The sequence below is a fragment of the Giraffa tippelskirchi genome, chromosome X, assembly GCF_054371585.1.
Source record: "Giraffa tippelskirchi isolate mGirTip1 chromosome X, T2T-mGirTip1v1.2.pri, whole genome shotgun sequence".
NCBI classification, from domain to species: Eukaryota; Metazoa; Chordata; class Mammalia; order Artiodactyla; family Giraffidae; genus Giraffa; species Giraffa tippelskirchi.
In genome coordinates, this window is record NC_137289.1 from 129,032,552 (window position 1) to 129,049,337 (window position 16,786).

Genomic DNA, 16,786 nt, shown 5'->3' on the forward strand with positions numbered 1-16,786 from the left:
CACTTCTCTTCTACTCAATCTATGGAGATAGTAATGCTGCTCTTCAGTAAGCTACATATCTGCTTCCTTCAATAAAGGTGCCATGGAAACAGGCATCAGCTGAAATGTGTGCAAGCTATGCAAGTCTATGGGTAAAGCACTATTATCTAAATTATACTTAATATACTAAAATCAAACAAACAAACTTCCAAACAGTGAGATGTTAACACAGATACCGGAGGGGAGCCTTCTTAATTCTTACTTTACTTAAAAGTAAAGAAATCAAACATGCCACTAAATCTCAGTACCTGGCCTGTCATTTTGACGTTATTATACAGAAAACGCATTCAGTTTCGGAGGTACTGAAAAGCTATGTGACAACGACATTCGTAAACAGAAGAGAACAAAGTCTGAGAACGTTTGCCAAACTTAGGACAGCAATGTATTACCACCTTCTTAAAGTAATTAGAGCACTAACATAAAAATTGAACTTGCGACAGGTCACTGAATTTTCTCAGGTCTCTGGAGCAGCAAGAGATATGAATTTTCCAACTCCGCTCCCTTGTTTCTCAAACATACAAAGTTAAGCTCCGATTTAATCAAACTTTTCCCAAAACTAGAATATAGAATGGACCTGTCACCCCTATTCGATGATGGAAAAAAAAAAATCACGCTTGCCTTTCGACAAAGAAAACAGAGATATGACATACACAAAAACATTTTATATAATAAAATATGAGAACCAGAAAAATGAAGCTTTTAAGACTCAATCACTATTTCCATTTTAGAAAGTTTCGTTTTGTTACAACACTTACACAGATGAGTGTTTTTCTATTAGCCAATACCTCAAAGATCCGTGTTAAGTGTTTTTCATGTAAATTGCTATTCTACAAAATATCACTGGTAGAGAAATTGTCGGCTTTCATCACAGTTTACTCCCCCCTTCTACCAACTTTAACTTCCACAGGTACGCTCAACTTGCCTCGCGCTTGGCAGACAAAGAAATCAACATATCTGCTATTTGCCAGTAATCCGTTCAAATTTCAAAAGCTACTATATCATAACCCTGCCCTAGGGCTTTCTCTCATTCAAAAATATCCACCAAGAGGAACAGACAAAATAATGTGTAAACAAAGAAACACTATTTTTTTCATACTGCCTACAATAGCTATACAACAACCAAAAGTTCTAGAGCTAATAATGGGCTCAGCCAAATTCCTTTAACTCTCAAGCCTGTGGTGTCGTCCGCCTGCATATGCAGGAAGTACTCCCCACACTTCTTCCCAAGGTAGGGCTCATAACAGCAGACTGCTCCCTACTTCCCTGGCATGTGGCCCTTTTCACTGTTGAATCAAATATGAGTTTGAAGCCTCTTAACCTAAGGGACCGAGAATGGTTGCCATGGCCCCATCTCATTCCTTTCATTTCTTCTCCTTTCTGAATTTCAAAGATACGCTTGTTTGTACAGTCCTTGATATCACAACACTCTGTAGCCTCTTACACACCATCTCTTCTTTTTCCCACCATCTCTCTAGAACTAACAGATAACACATTCTAGTGCTAGCAACTAAACACAATACATTTCATCCTTCATGGTACTGAAAAGTTAGAGCTTCAAAAATTCTGTTGCCCCATGTAAAATGTGAGTGTGGCAAGATTATTATCAGTGATTTGTTAGATGTAATATAACCTCACAAAGATAATAGCTATTTATTCAATTGTCTCGTACATTTTTCTAACTCCAACAACCACAGTCAACTGAAAACCAAGGTGTATGTTAACATCAAAGTTTTCCTTAAGTCTCAAGATTTTTCTATTTAGCAGCAGCTTTCATATTACCATTCTACTTTATCTCTATATTGCCTACTTACATGTTAGGATGCTTCCCCATGACATTTTCTTTAATAACTTTGGGTTTTTTAAAAAAAGAAAAACTGCAAAATAAATCAGCAAAGAATCTGCCCTAACCATAGCTGACATCGAAATGGTGATAGTAAAAGTTAACATGAAAAAAATTCACAATGATTCCATGTAAAAATTTAAATGACACTCTTTATAAAGAAAATTGAAAATCATACTATAAAATGAAATCAACCACAAACTCAATTCATTCCAATTCATAGTAGTTACCAAAATAAACCATGTCTTTTTCAACCTACTCCCACTTTTCTAATTCCCTGTAAGTTATGCTCCACTCATTTAAAGATAAATCTACAGTATTTCCACAATATGGAACCTGGATAATTTTCAACCTCTTCACAAATGGTACATGTATAAATGTAGCACCATCACTTTAAGCCATAATGAGAGAAAAGGAAGGAACACTACATACCAGAACCTCTTTTGGTCACTACCTTCAAACTCTGAGTAAAAGTAGCATATAAGAGAATCAAGTGAGGAATCGGAGCTTTCATCTTCCAGCTCTTAAAGGCTGTTCCCTAAAGCAAAGATAAAGAAGAAAAACACACATTTTTAAAATATATAACAATATTAAATGATTTGTGTTAGGCTTTAATCATGCACAATCAGGGAAATGAATTTCACAAATGGAAAGAATGTGAGCAGGATTTGTATTCTATTTTCCCATATGTTGTGGGGTTCTTAAGTTAAATCAAAACCAGTAATACCAAAATTTTGTTCCCATAGGCTCAGTACAATATTTGACAATCTTACATTCAACTAAGGTTTAGAATTTCTCCTTATTTAGAGAATTGAATTGTATTTAAATAAGTGGAAACAATCCCTTCAAAAATACTATTTCATTAACAATTTATTTTCAACATAAATTATCAAACATTGACATTGTAAATGTTTCATGCTGCAATAGAACATGGTTTTATTCAGTATCATTCTTTCCATTTGAGAAGAAATCATAAATTCTATGCCTCTAAAGATTTCATTATAACTTTACAATTCTCTTAAAAAAAAACCTCATAAGATACTTCAAGAGAAATCCAAGACTCCATCTCTATTCAAAAAAAGTATACTGTATATGGAAACTACCAGAAAATACATCATTTCTTCCTATCACAAGGCTCTCAGAGGGATACCAGAAGGAACACTAGCTTAGTGTTGGATTTCAAGAGGGGGGAATACTTCATGTGAAATTAACTGAAATGAACATTGTCTTCCTCAGAAAATCATCTCCCTTTTATTTTTCTATGAGACTGAGATAGTAGAGCTGCAAGACTGAATTTCAAAAAGGAGCAAGTTAGAACACAGTTCAACTATATTGTCAATCCATGACAGCCTAAGTTTCTTTGCAAGACAGTTGAGAACTGATCATCAGCTTTCAATCACTGTGACTTTATTAAGATGAGAAAACTGAAATGGTGATTTGACAGTCACTTTTTTTTTACTCTCCTAAAACCTCAGAAACCTCGGAGCATTTTTAAATGATTAATTCATTCACATTAATAAAAGTCTGTTAAGACACATTTTAATTCACAAAACAAAATCAAAACCCATTCACTTGCCATAAAATGTCACCATTATCATTTTAGTCAGAAAGTCAGAGAATTTTTCAAATAAGCACTGACAATAAGCTATTTTAACTCCAGCTCCTATAAATAATGATATCCCATTTCAGTTTTCTAACCAAGGACCTGGAGTTCATATAAAGACATAAATGAAATGTAGTCCAAAAAGCCAAATCATAAGACACATCTGAGGAACTGCCACATTAAAGTGCAAACCTGACTCAGGAATGCATTCCTAAAACCGGAATCCCATTTCCTAGCCACTGCACTAACAGGAGCAGCAGGAAATCTTCAAGTTGATATCTTCAGCCTTCAGCTTAGCAGTGAGAATCAGTTCCTCTCTCAGTATGAGTTTAATCAGCGCTGCCCAAGAAACTCCAGGAGCCAACTAGACACCATAAGACCTTCTAGTTTAACTACATTATTCCTTCACCTGTGTTCAAAATACTACTTCTTCACTCATTTCATTTCTAAAAGGCAAACTGGCTAGTTTATGATTCTATTTCTTAAAATTAAATTGGTTTGGAAAGCGTCAATTTGGTAACATCAAGATCCTTAACTGAATCTTTCAAAACAGTTGTGAATTAGGGAAAACAAAAAAGAATTATGGAGCATTTCACGCATTCAATATCTTGGTCAATCTACAATCATCCTTACAAACTTCTTTAAGGCAATTCATTGCATTTTTATTGAAAGACAGATAAAATGTGTCTAGTCATATACATTCAAGCTTTGCTGTACTCATTGCAGAATTAAAATTTCGACCCAGAAATCCCAATGCAAACTATATATAAACATTCACTGAGGTTCTCATGTATTTTCTTACTGTCACATAGTAGCTCATGCTATCAGTGACCTAATTTCAAGAAGCTTCAGTTTCTAGATGAACGGACCTGAGATTGTTTGCCTGTTTGCCTGTTAAGACTATCATTGACCTAGGCAAAACTGTAGACACAGAAGGCAGGACAGTGGTTGCTAGAGGCTGGGAAAAGGGGAAATTTTGGAAAGGTATGCTAATGGGTATGGGGGTTCTTTAGGAAAGATGATGAAAATGTTCTAAAATAGACACTGGTGATGGTTATACACTGGGATGAATAGTTTCTAAAAACTACTGATTATGCACTTTAAAATGCTGAAGTTTATGCTATGTGAATTTTATCATAATAAAACTTATTATGAAAACAAAACAAAAAGAATACCATTCACTACTGGGCTACTCATAAATCACTACTAAATCTCATGCAAAATGAGCATATCACGGTGATTATAAGCAATCAGTCCATCTGGGTTCTTAATCCAGTTTTGCTACCCATCAGCTTTGTAATTTGGGGCAAATAACTTCTTCAAGAAAGGTCTGTCTAGTTAAAGCTATGGTTTTTCCAGTAGTCATGTATGGATGTGAGAGTGGGACTATAAAGAAGGCTGAGCGCCAAAGAATTGATGCTTTTGAAATGTCGTCTTGGAGAAGACTCTTGAGAGTCCCTTGGACAGCAAGGAGATCCAACCAGTCCATCCTAAAGGAAATCGGTCCTGAATATTCACTGGAAGGACGGATGCTGAAGCTGAAGCTCCAATACTTTGGCCACCTGATGCAAAGAACTGATTCATATGAAAAGACCATGACACTGGGAAAGATTGAAGGTGGGAGGAGAAGGGGACGACAGAGGATGAGATGGTTGGATGGTAGCACTGATTCAACGGACATGAGTTTGAGTAAACTCCCGGAGTTGGTGATGGACAGGAAGGCCTGGCGTGCTGCGGTCCATGGGTTCACAAAGAGTTGGACATGACTAAGCAACTGAACTGAACTGAACTTCTTCAAATAGTTTCTTTATTTACAAAACAGGATTATTATAGTACATATAACGTAGTACCTGGAACAGCACTGGCATATAGAACAATCTGAATAAATGAAAGGTATTCTTGTTACTGTTTTTATTGCAGCTAACTGTTGTCACCATTATTATAATTATTACTATTATATTATTATCACTATTGCAGACTTAACTCACATCCCTCTCACCTGTGAAACTATCTACATCTGTCAGCTTTCTTTACATGCTACCCCACACAATTAGCTTATATCTTTAACTACATGTCTTTTATTCTACCAAAGTGCCTCCAGGGTGAGGGTGTGTTTTATTCATCTTTTTAATCCAATTATAAATAAATGTTAACTAAAATAAAATGAATAAATAAGAAAGACTGAATGTGGTTGCTATTATACGCAGCTGAATTTCAGCATTCAAACTCATCATTTCATAAACACTTATTAAACATATACTAGTTCCAAGATTCTATGCAATCGTGCAGTGGGGACACAAAGACAATGCAATGCACTCTCATGAAAGCTCACAGGCCAATAAAGGAGACAAATACTTACCTACTTAATTAGGCTGGCCCTACTGCCATAAGGTGAGTATTATGTGCTAAGGGAGTAAAGGGAGGAAATCTATTAATTCTACTCCAGGTTGGACATGGTGAAGTCATAGGGAAAAGCCAAGCTAGGTCATAAAGGAGAGATTTTTCTAAGGGAAAGGGAATTCTGGGTCTAGGACAAAGGATGAGTGCAATTGTCAGTCTGATAGGCAGAAAAGCCTATCCGAAAACATGCTCGCGGGCTTCCCTGATGGCTCACACAGTAAAGAAACAGCCTGCAATGCCGGAGACCAGGGATCAATCCCTGGGTAGGAAAGATCCCCTGGAGAAAGAAATGGCAACCTCTTCCAGTATTTTAGCCTGGAGAATTCCATGGACAGAGGAGCCTGGTGGGCTACAGTCCACAAGGTCGCAAAGAGTAGGACACAACTGAGCGACTAAGCATGTACACACACGAACATGCTCACATCTGAATTCCTGGATAATGTCAATGTTACTTTGCACAGTGCACAGACACTGCAGCGATGATTAACTGAAAGATTTTGAGAGGGAAGACTATCATCTGGGTAAGCCCAATGTAATCACAGCATCTTTATAAATGGGCAATAGAAGAATTAGATTCACAGAGAGGAGACATGAGGATGAAAGCAAAGGTCAGAGACTCGAGTGATGCACTTTGAAGATGGAGGAACCCAGGAAATTTCGTGGCCTCTAGAAGGTAGGAAAGGTCAGGAAACAGATTCTCTCCTGGATCCTCCAGGAGATATGCAGGCATGCCATCACCTTGATTTTAGTCAAGTTGTTTAAAGTTGCTAAATGTGTAGTAACTGGTTACACCAGCAATAGGAAACTATTACAAGCAAGGATGTGAGATGGCAAGTTTTAGGAATAAAGTGTAGACTACAAGCTGGGGACTATAAGGGACAGAGGTTGAAAATGTTAATGTAGGGTTCTTAATAGCAAACTATGCTAGATAAAAACTTGGGACTTTTCCACAACACCCCGAACAACGTTTTCCACTCATATTCTAACTTCATCATCCAGTAACATTTCATGCAGCTTTACTTTATCTTTTTTTTAATCATGAAAACAGTATATAACAAATCATGAAAACAAGTCTCCTTTTTCTCATCTCAAAAGCATACTATAAATATGGGCCATATACACACACATACCTCAGAATACACAAGATGACTCACCCAAGATTCTGACCCGCCTCCTTTCACACACTCCTAAGATTCTTTGCGGGGCTCCCCCAGTGGCTCAGTGGTAAAGAACCCACATGCCAGTGTCAAAGACCAAAAGATCCAAGTTCAATCTCTGGCTCAGGAACATCCCCTGGAGAAGGAAATGGCAACCCATTCCAGTATTCTTGTCTGGAGAATCTCATGAACAGAGGAGCCTGGTCAGCTATAGTCCATGGGTTGCAAAAGGGTAGGATATGACTTAGCAACTAAACAACAAAAGATTCTTTGCAGTATATACAATGAAGAGTCATTGGATGCTTATAGGTAAATAATCTGAACAGTTTCAGAAACCATAGTTTGAAGGCAGAGGAAACAGGTAAATAGGCAGTGTTTCAGAAAGATAAACAAGATTAGCCTTAATGCAGTAGGGGTGAATAGTGGGAGAACAGAAGAGATTTGAGAATAAATAGAGCTTAGTGATTATTACAGGAAGTGATGTTAAAAAGAAGCTTCAAAAGTGGACCTGAGGCAGTACAGTTTGAGGAACAAGGTCTATTATGATACGATTTACCAATATAAAAAAATAGAGAAGACATTTTGGGCAATCAGGCTGGAAAAATACACGAAATTATATTTGGGGCATGTAGATTTCAAATTCCCTGAGGAATCTCCTATTAGAAATGTCTTGTATGCAATTAAATATATTAGCCAGAAGCCCAGTAGAGTGATGAAAGATAACAATGTTGCAACTATAGCTGATGTTAAAGACAAGGATTAGGATAAACAGGAAGAAAATATAGACCAAATACAGATGACAAAGAAAGCTTCTACTTTCAACAGTGAAACTACAAATATTGATGATACAGGCATAGGAAATCAAAAGGGAGAGGAAGTGAGAAAATGTAGTAAAGGGAATGTGAATCAGAAGTCTATAGGTCAATGAAGGAAAGAAGAGCATTTAAGGACACATCAGCAGAGCTTACATATTGCAAGGATCAAAAACAGGCAAGTGCTTGAAAATTAAGCTACAGATACGGCTGATGATATTACCCAGTCTTGTGATTAGACAAATGGGGGTATAATCAGAAAATTTAAGGAGAAAAAAACAAAAATTTAAGGAGCAAAATCAGCTTCATTTGCTTGTGTCTTAATGGTAGGATGTGGAATTCATCCCTAGTTGAGAGTAAAGAAATTGAAGGATAATTATAGTTGAAAATAGGGAAGACTAGGACCTATATGTAAACGAAAGCAAAGAGAAACAGAGCCAGAGGAAGGAAGTGAATCTAGAAGGGAGGATACATTAGTCTGGAGAAGCTGGGACAACTCCTCTTATAGGCAGAGAGAAATAAAATACATTGGAATACAAAAGTGAGTTTAGAAGAGAGAGAGGGGAGTTGTACTCATTTGTCTTATTCAAGACATCATAAAGCAAATTAGTTGGTTTTAAAATGGGGATGAACTGGATTAAGAGATTTACTGTGTTGGGTTAGGCAAGCTACTTCTACTCTACAAGTCTCCTTTTTCTCATCTCAAAAGCATACACATAAATATGGGTCATATCTATTTCCTTTTATTTTATTTCATTTTAGACCTATTTCTCCCCAAACATACTGAGGTAGTAAATACCTACCTTCAAAGTTTTACAACCTGTAAATAAAATAATTGTTTTGATGGTGTTTAACATTGACATTTAATTGTAGAAATTTTTAAACACTAGCACATTTTCTCTCTTTTCTCTCCATTCGTGGCTGCTATATAATAATTATTTACATTCCGAAGATGATCCATTACATTTTACTTAGTTCTTGAAGTTCATGTATTATTAAACTCAAGATTATACCTTTTTTTCCAACCCAACTCAAAATTTTTTTAAGTATCTATATCTGCATGGCACAGATAAAGTATTCTACCAAATGTACAATTTAAATAAAGGAATAGATTTTAAAGTTCTGGAAAGAGTCTCTATGCAGAGGATCAACAGACACTCTTATAGACTAACTAAATATTAGTTATAGTTATAAAAGTTAGAAGCTCTATACAGTCAGCAAAAACAAAACCAGGAGCTGACTGTGGCTCAGATCATGAACTCCTTATTGCCAAATTCAGACTTAAATTGAAAAATGTAGGGAAAACCACTAGAACATTCAGGTATGACCTAAATCAAATCCCTAATGATTATACAGTGAAAGTGACAAATAGATTCCAGGAATTAGATCTGATAGACAAAGTGCCTGAACAACTATGGATACAGGTTCATGACATTGTACAGGAGGCAGTGATCAAGAAAATCTCCAAGAAAAAGAAATGCAAAAAGGCAAAATGGTTGTCTGAGGAGGCCTTAATAGTAGCTGAGAAAAGAAGAGAAAGTTAAAGGCAAAGGAAAAAAGGAAAGATATACTGATTTGAATGCAGAGTTCCAAAGAATAGCAAGGAGAGATAAGAAAGCCTTCCTCAGCGATCAATGCAAAGAAATAGAGGAAAACAAGAGAATGGGAAAGACTAGAGATCTCTTCAAGAAACTTAGAGATGCCAAGGGAACATTTCATGCAAAGATGGGTTCAGTAAAGAACAGAAATGGTATGGACCTAAGAGAAGCAGATAGTATTAAGAAGAGGTGGCAAGAATACACAGAAGAACTATACAAAAAAGACCTTCGTGACCGAGATAACCATAATGGTGTCATCACTTACCTAGAGCCAGACATCCTGGAATGTGAAGTCAAGTGGGCCTTAGGAAGCATCACTATGAACAAAGATAGTGGAGGTGATGGAATTCCAGTTGAGCTGTTTCAAGTCCTAAAAGATGATGCTGTGAAAGTGCTGCACTCAGTAGGCCAGCAAATTTGAAAAACTCAGCAGTGGCCACAGGACTGGAAAAAGTCAGTTTTCATTCCAATCCCAAAGAAGGGCAACGCCAAAGAATGTTCAAAACTCAGCACAAGTGCACCCATCTCACACACTAGCAAAATAATGCTCAAAATCTTCCAAGCCAGGATTCAACAATACGTGAACTGTGAAATTCCAGATGTGCAAGCTGGATTTAGAAAAGGCAGAGAAACCAGAGATCAAATTGTCAATATCCGTTGGATCATAGAAAAAGCAAGAAAATTCCAGAAAAACATCTACTTCTGCTTTACTAATTACACCAAAGCTTTTGACTGTGCAGATCACAACAAACTGTGGAAAATACTTAAAGAAATGGAAATACCAGACCACCTGACCTGGTTCCTGAGAATCTGTATGCAGGTCAAGAACCAACAGTTAGAACTGGACATGGAACAGCAGGCTCCAAACTGGGAAATGAGTACATAAAGGCTGTATGTTGTCACCCTGCTTATTTAACTTATATGCAGAGTACATCATGAAAAACGCTGGGCTGGAGGAAGCACAAGCTGGAATCAAGAATGCTGGGAGAAATACCAATAACTTCAGATATGCAGATGACACCACCCTTATGGCAGAAAGTGAAGAGGAACTAAAAAGCCTCTTGATGAAAGTGAAAGAGGAGAGTGAAAAGGTTGGCTTAAATCTCAACATTCAGAAAACTAAGATCATGGCATTCAGTCCCATCACTTCATGGCAAATAGATGAGGAAACAGTGGGAACAGTGTCAGACTTTATTTTGGGGGGCTCCAAAATCACTGCAGATGTTGATTGCAGCCATGAAATTAAAAGACGCTTACTCCTTGGAAGGAAAGTTATGACCAACCTAGACAGCATACTAAAAAGCAGAGACATTACTTTGCCAACAAAGGTCTGTCTAGTCAAGGCTATGGTTTCTCCACTGGTCATGTATGGATGTGAGAGGTGGACTATAAAGGAAGCTGAGTGCTGAAGAATTGATGCTTTTGAACTGTGGTATTGGAGAAGACTCTTGAGAGTCCCTTGGACTGCAAGGAGATCCAACTAGTCCATCCTAAAGGAGATCAGTCCTGGGTGTTCTTTGGAAGGACTGATGTTGAAGCTGAAACTCCAGTATTTTGGCCACCTCATGTGAAGAGTTGACTCATTGGAAAAGACCCTGTTGCTGGGAAGGATTGGGGGCAGGAGGAGAAGGGGATGACAGAGGATGAGATGGCTGGGTAGCATCACCGGCTTGATGGACATGAGTTTGGGTAAACTCCGGGAGTTGGTGATCAACACGGAGGCCTGGCGTGCTGCGATTTATGGGGTTGCAAAGAGTCAGACAGGACTGAGTGACTGAACTGAACTGAACTGATAAGACTAGAATAACACTGGCAAGGGTAGTCAATGTTACCACTTAGCTTTTATCTAGAAGTCTGAGCCAGTGAAATGAAGCAGAAAGTAAGAACAATAGCTGTAAATGTTAGAAAAAGAGAAATGCAGAATTTTCATATTTATAGGTTATGATTATAAAAACATTTTAAAAAGGCTTCCACTATTAATGGAGAAAACTAATGTCCTCCAAGATGAAAATATTGACCAGTTTGTCAATATTGACAAAAAACGTCAAATTTTTCCAAATGGAACTTTTATTCTGCTGTTTGATAAACCAAGTTTACAATTTGAATGGAAGAATAAACGAGAGAGAAATTTAGAAGAAAGAAGATGAATTAAGTAGACCTTGCCTTGCAAGATACCAAAAGGTATTTTAATTCTAGACTAGTTCAAGCATACAGTATAGCCACAAAGATTGATAAAACTTAGCAATGAAAAATATATACAACACTGCACTAGATATCAGAATACACAGGAACAAAGCATGATAAAGCAAGCATATATCATTGAATAGAGAAATGAAATCTGTCTGCAGTAGTAAAAATTCTGTGATGGCCCTCCAAGATTCTTACCACCTATTGCTCATACCCTGTAGAATCCCCCTGCTTTGAGGTAAGGCCTATAAATGTGATGGAATAACACTCATATAATTAGGCCATGTTATATAGCAAAAGTGAAAATATTTTGCAATTGTAAATAAATAATCAGTCAATTGTAAGTTAATCAAAGAGAGATTACCTTCGGTGGGCCTGCCCCAATCAGGTGACTCTTTTAAAAAGAGTCTAGAGGTCACAGATGAAATATGTTAGAAATATGAAGCAGCAGAGATGTTTTCTTACTGATCTTGAAGAAGAAACTGCCATGCAGTCGAGATAACCATATGTACATAGAGGCTACAGCCTCTAGGAACTGAGACCTTCAGTCCTACAACCACAAAGAGCTGAAATCCACCAATACCCACATGAACTTGGAAGAAGACTTCAAATCTCAGATGGATGCAACCCAGCTGATAACTTGATTTCAGTCATATGAGACCCTCAGCAGAGAACCCAGCTATTCTGTGCCTAGACTTTTGACATACAGAAGTTGTGTGATAATATACTTGTGTTGTTTTAAACTGCTATATTTGTGGTAATCTGTTATGGTATAACAGGTAACTAACACATCAACTTAGTCATAAATTCAGATAGAGATTTATGTAAATAAAAACTTAACAAAGTATTATGTTCTGATTACTAATAAGAACTATTAAAATAAATTGTAGGGAGTACCTATAAGATGAAATATTATACAGCTTTCACAAATAATTCTTGAAGTGAATCACTTGGAAAAACAGTCACAATAAAATGTTAAGAGGAAAAACAATACAATGTTGCATAGATAGCATGATTCTTATTATGAATAATATGAATATACATAACAGAAAGATGACTGAAAAAACACATTACAGCATACAGTACTGACTGTATCAACCATAAGTAGTTATACTGATTTTGGCTTTCCTCCATATTGCTAAATATTTGCCCAGTTTTTTTAAAAAAAAATATATAAACATGTACTGCTTTTCATAAAAATACATGTTTGTATCATTTTAAAACTTTCTTTAGAAAAAGCATTAAGGTTTTAAGTGTACATCAATAAATAAATGGATAAAGAAAATGTGAGATACACATTCACACAGAGAGAATAGTATTCAGCCTTTAAAAAGAAGGCAATCTTTTAGTTTTTTACAACATGAATGAGCTCTTGAGGGGATTATGCTAAGGGGGAGAAGCCAGGCACAGGAAGACAAATACGATATGATCTCATGTATATTTGGAATCTGAAAAGGTCACACTCACAGAAGCAGAGAGTAGAATTGTAGTTTCTAGAGGCTGGGGGCAGGGATGGGTAGATAAAGTCACAGGGTATAAAGTTTCACTTACATAGTATGAATAAGTTCTGGAGATTTAATGTACAATATGATGACTACAGTTAGCAATACTGTATTATATACTTCGAAGTCTCTGAGAGTAAATCCTTAATCTTCTGACCACACAAAAAATACGGATAGCTATATGAGGTGATACATATGTTAATTAGCTTAAATGTGGTAATCACTTCACAATATATACATCTATCAAAACCTCAAGTTGTACATCTTAAATATATACAATTTTTGCTTGTCAATTATACCCCAATTAAGCAGGAAAAATAGTTTTAAAGAAGAAAAGGTTTCACAGAATCAAATTAGCTCATTTTTCAAGAATCTAGATGATTTACTACTATTATAATTCTACAAGTCAAAAACATAACATTTCTCAATCCAAGAGCCATTGAGATAAATCACATTGTGCTAAATATTGTGCCACTACAATAATTTCCAGTATTATCAGTCATAAGGTCAACTTTAATGAGTTACTAATAAAAACAGTAGGGTAGCAATCACAGTCTAATTAAAATAGATTCTGGACAGACACATACACACACATTTCCTGGTCTGTTTATAATACCCATTAAATTTCTCAAGGCAGATGATAGGCACTAAGTGTTGACTGGATAACTCAAAGAATGAAATGTATACTAGAGACAAGTGATTCCCATAGAAGCATCCACAAGATAGTACTTTAAGGAAAGATTTTAAACTCTGGAATGAGCAGCAGAGATAATTGGATATCCTAATAGAAAGTTGAGCCTCTGGGGAGTATCTAATCCTATATGTGCACGTTTGTGTTTGAATATGCTATTTTATAACTAGCTCTATAAAGATAAAGTAAACTTCTAGAAAGCTAACAGCAATGCAAGTCATTCTTGTCCCTAGAAATAGAACTCATTTGTGTCTAGTGTCATATCTTTGGCCACCTGATGCACAGAACTGACTCATTGGAAAAGACCTTGATGCTGGGAAAGACTGAAGGCGGGAGGAGAAGGGGATGACAGAGGAGGAGATGGTTGGATGGCATCACCAACTCGATGGACATGAGTTTGAGCAAGCTCCAGGAATTGGTGATGAATAGGGAAGCCTGGCATGCTGCAGTCTATGGGGTCACGAAGACTCGGACACAACTGAGTGACTGAACTGAACTGAATTGAACTATGTCTAGTGGGATGCAGCTGATTACTATCCTATGTATAGACCAGTTGTGGTAAACCCACTCCAAAATTCCCTTATTGCATATAAATTTATGGTTCTTTGACACCACCTCTGAATCATTTATCATATCTCTTCCACTTCTTTCATGAATTAGTGAAATAAATAAATCTTTGACATGTGTTCATTTTATAGTTTTATGAGTCATGATTTCTGAAAAATATGCTCTATGACTACATTCATTTACTATAATAAATGAATGTTTTGAGATAAGAAAATTAATTTTTCAAGTTTCAAGAAGAAATTACAATAAGCTACTGTCAGTTAAGATTTTGTATTCCAGTCAGTGCTTAGTATCATGGTGTTTTAATCAGAAACCACATGAACAACAATATAAAGACACTTTCAAGACAGTTAAATAAGAGATCAGTGGAATTATAAAAATGCATAGAAAAAGTCTACTTCAATAACATTATCATCAACAAGAAATAAATGTACTTTGAGACACCAGGCCTTTCTCTCAGCTTTGGACAGGCAGAGAAACTGCCCATCTTAAGGCAAACGTGGCGAGGATGCCTCAATATCAAGGTCACTGGAAAATTTATGCAATCATCCCTTGCAAAGTCTAGAGTTGCTTAGTATAACCAGTTATAGCTTAGAAAATCCCCAGTGATGCTTGTCTGTAAAGAGAAACTCAAAGAAATATACAATGAAGGAGGCCAAGTGCATACACTCAGTAGTAAAGCTGCCTGTGTTTCAAGCTCAACCCAATTTCTTACCAGCTGGGCGGAGTTGGATGAATTAATAATATCTACTATCTCTATGATTCTATCATCTCATCTGTCAAGTGGGCAAGGGAACAGTCTCCACATCAGAGGAAAATCCATAATGTGAATGTATGATTAACATTAAATACTAGTGCTTCATTAGGTGTATATTACCCTTTATTGTTATGAGCCACTGAACATTCACAGGGCTGTGCTGATAACTACAATCTTAACTGAATTACCTATAAGTAATAAGTCCAAACTGAAATTACTGGGAACTATTGAAGAAATGGAAATATTCCATACACTGCCAGAAAAGTCTGTAAAATCCAATACAATTCATACTTACTTGGTGACAGGAGAAAATCCAGTAAATGGATGAACCTGACTAGCTAAAATGGAAAGTGCACTGTGCACAAGAATAGAGAGCATAAATAAAAAACACTACACGGTTTCCTTCTGCCACTTTTCTAATTCACCTTTCTTCCACCTTTCCTATTCACCATGCCCTCCACTGTAATTCAGCTGCAAAAGCTCGTATTGAAGAAATTTTGGGGGTTCCAAAGTTAGCAGATTGGATGAGGCAAGTGACAAAGCCAGAGAGGAAAAGCAAATATATTTCATCATCACTCTTCTGGGCTGCAAATATGATCCTAGGTTAGTGGATTTGCTCTCCTCTGTGAGCTCCTCCTGCCAATACAGTAAATGGATAGTTGGGTAAACGTGACACTTATCACATTTATCTGTTTAAAATTCAACATGTTGAAGAAACTTATTGTAACTCTCAAGAAAAAGTAGCTGTATGTTCATTAGAACTGCAGTATTTGATGTTTGTTATATGTGGGGAAAAAAAATTTTAAAGCTTTCTTTTTCCAGTGAAACTCAATATACCCACAGTCATTACTCGTGAAGACAGTAGGATAGTGGGAAAAACACTAAGGAAGGCAGCGCTTCTCAACCTTAGCTATATTTTGTGATCTTTCAAAGAGACAAGACTTAGGGAACTTTCAAAGAGACAAATGACCAGAAGAATATTGTCAAAACCACTGGCCCATGATCCCCACTCTGAAAAGCAAAGCTCCAAGCAATAGTATTTTTTAGAGTTCCCTATGGCAGGCTTTCTCAACCCCACTGCTATTAATATTTTGGGCCAGATAGTTCTTCTTTGTGTCAGGGGGAGGCTGTCCTGTTCACTATAAGATGTTTTGTGACATCCATTGCTTCTATTCACTAGATGCCAGGATACCTTCCCCAAGTTGTTGGAAGCAAAAATGTCTCTCGACATTGCCAAATGATCGGTGGTATGGTTGGTCATATCGTAAGTTTACTCACTAGTCAGAATAATAAGATCTATCAGGCAGAAGAAAAAAATCAGTTCTGAGACCACAGAACACAGAAAAACTGGTTACCATTTATAAAGGTAGTTAGTAGTCATCCCTGGGTACTCAGTGAGAACTTGACCACCAAATCTGCCAGGAAAAGAAATTTGTCCTATATATCAGTAGGTCAATATAATCTTTTTATAAAGGAAACACAACACAATGATAAAGCTCTATGCTTATTTTCAAGTAACTGTTAACATTAAAAGACAATGAATTCATTTGTGTAAGACAGAATAATTGACAGCCCTGAAAGATGTCCACTGATTAATCCCCACAATGGTTGAATATATCACCTTTCATGGGAA

The 16,786-nt window shown here is 36.6% G+C and overlaps 1 protein-coding gene across 2 annotated transcripts in view; it reads right to left on the reverse strand.

Annotated features, from left to right (window-relative positions):
- The window catches only part of IL1RAPL1 (interleukin 1 receptor accessory protein like 1), a 1,447,392-nt gene that overhangs the window by 1,222,369 nt on the left and 208,237 nt on the right, over positions 1 to 16,786 (reverse strand). For both annotated transcript variants that reach the window (XM_081568113.1, XM_081568115.1), the window contains exon 2: positions 2,312 to 2,417. In XM_081568113.1, coding sequence (XP_081424239.1) covers positions 2,312 to 2,393 — 82 coding nt within the window. In that variant the 5' untranslated portion in view covers positions 2,394 to 2,417. The remainder of the gene's footprint in view (positions 1 to 2,311; positions 2,418 to 16,786) is intronic.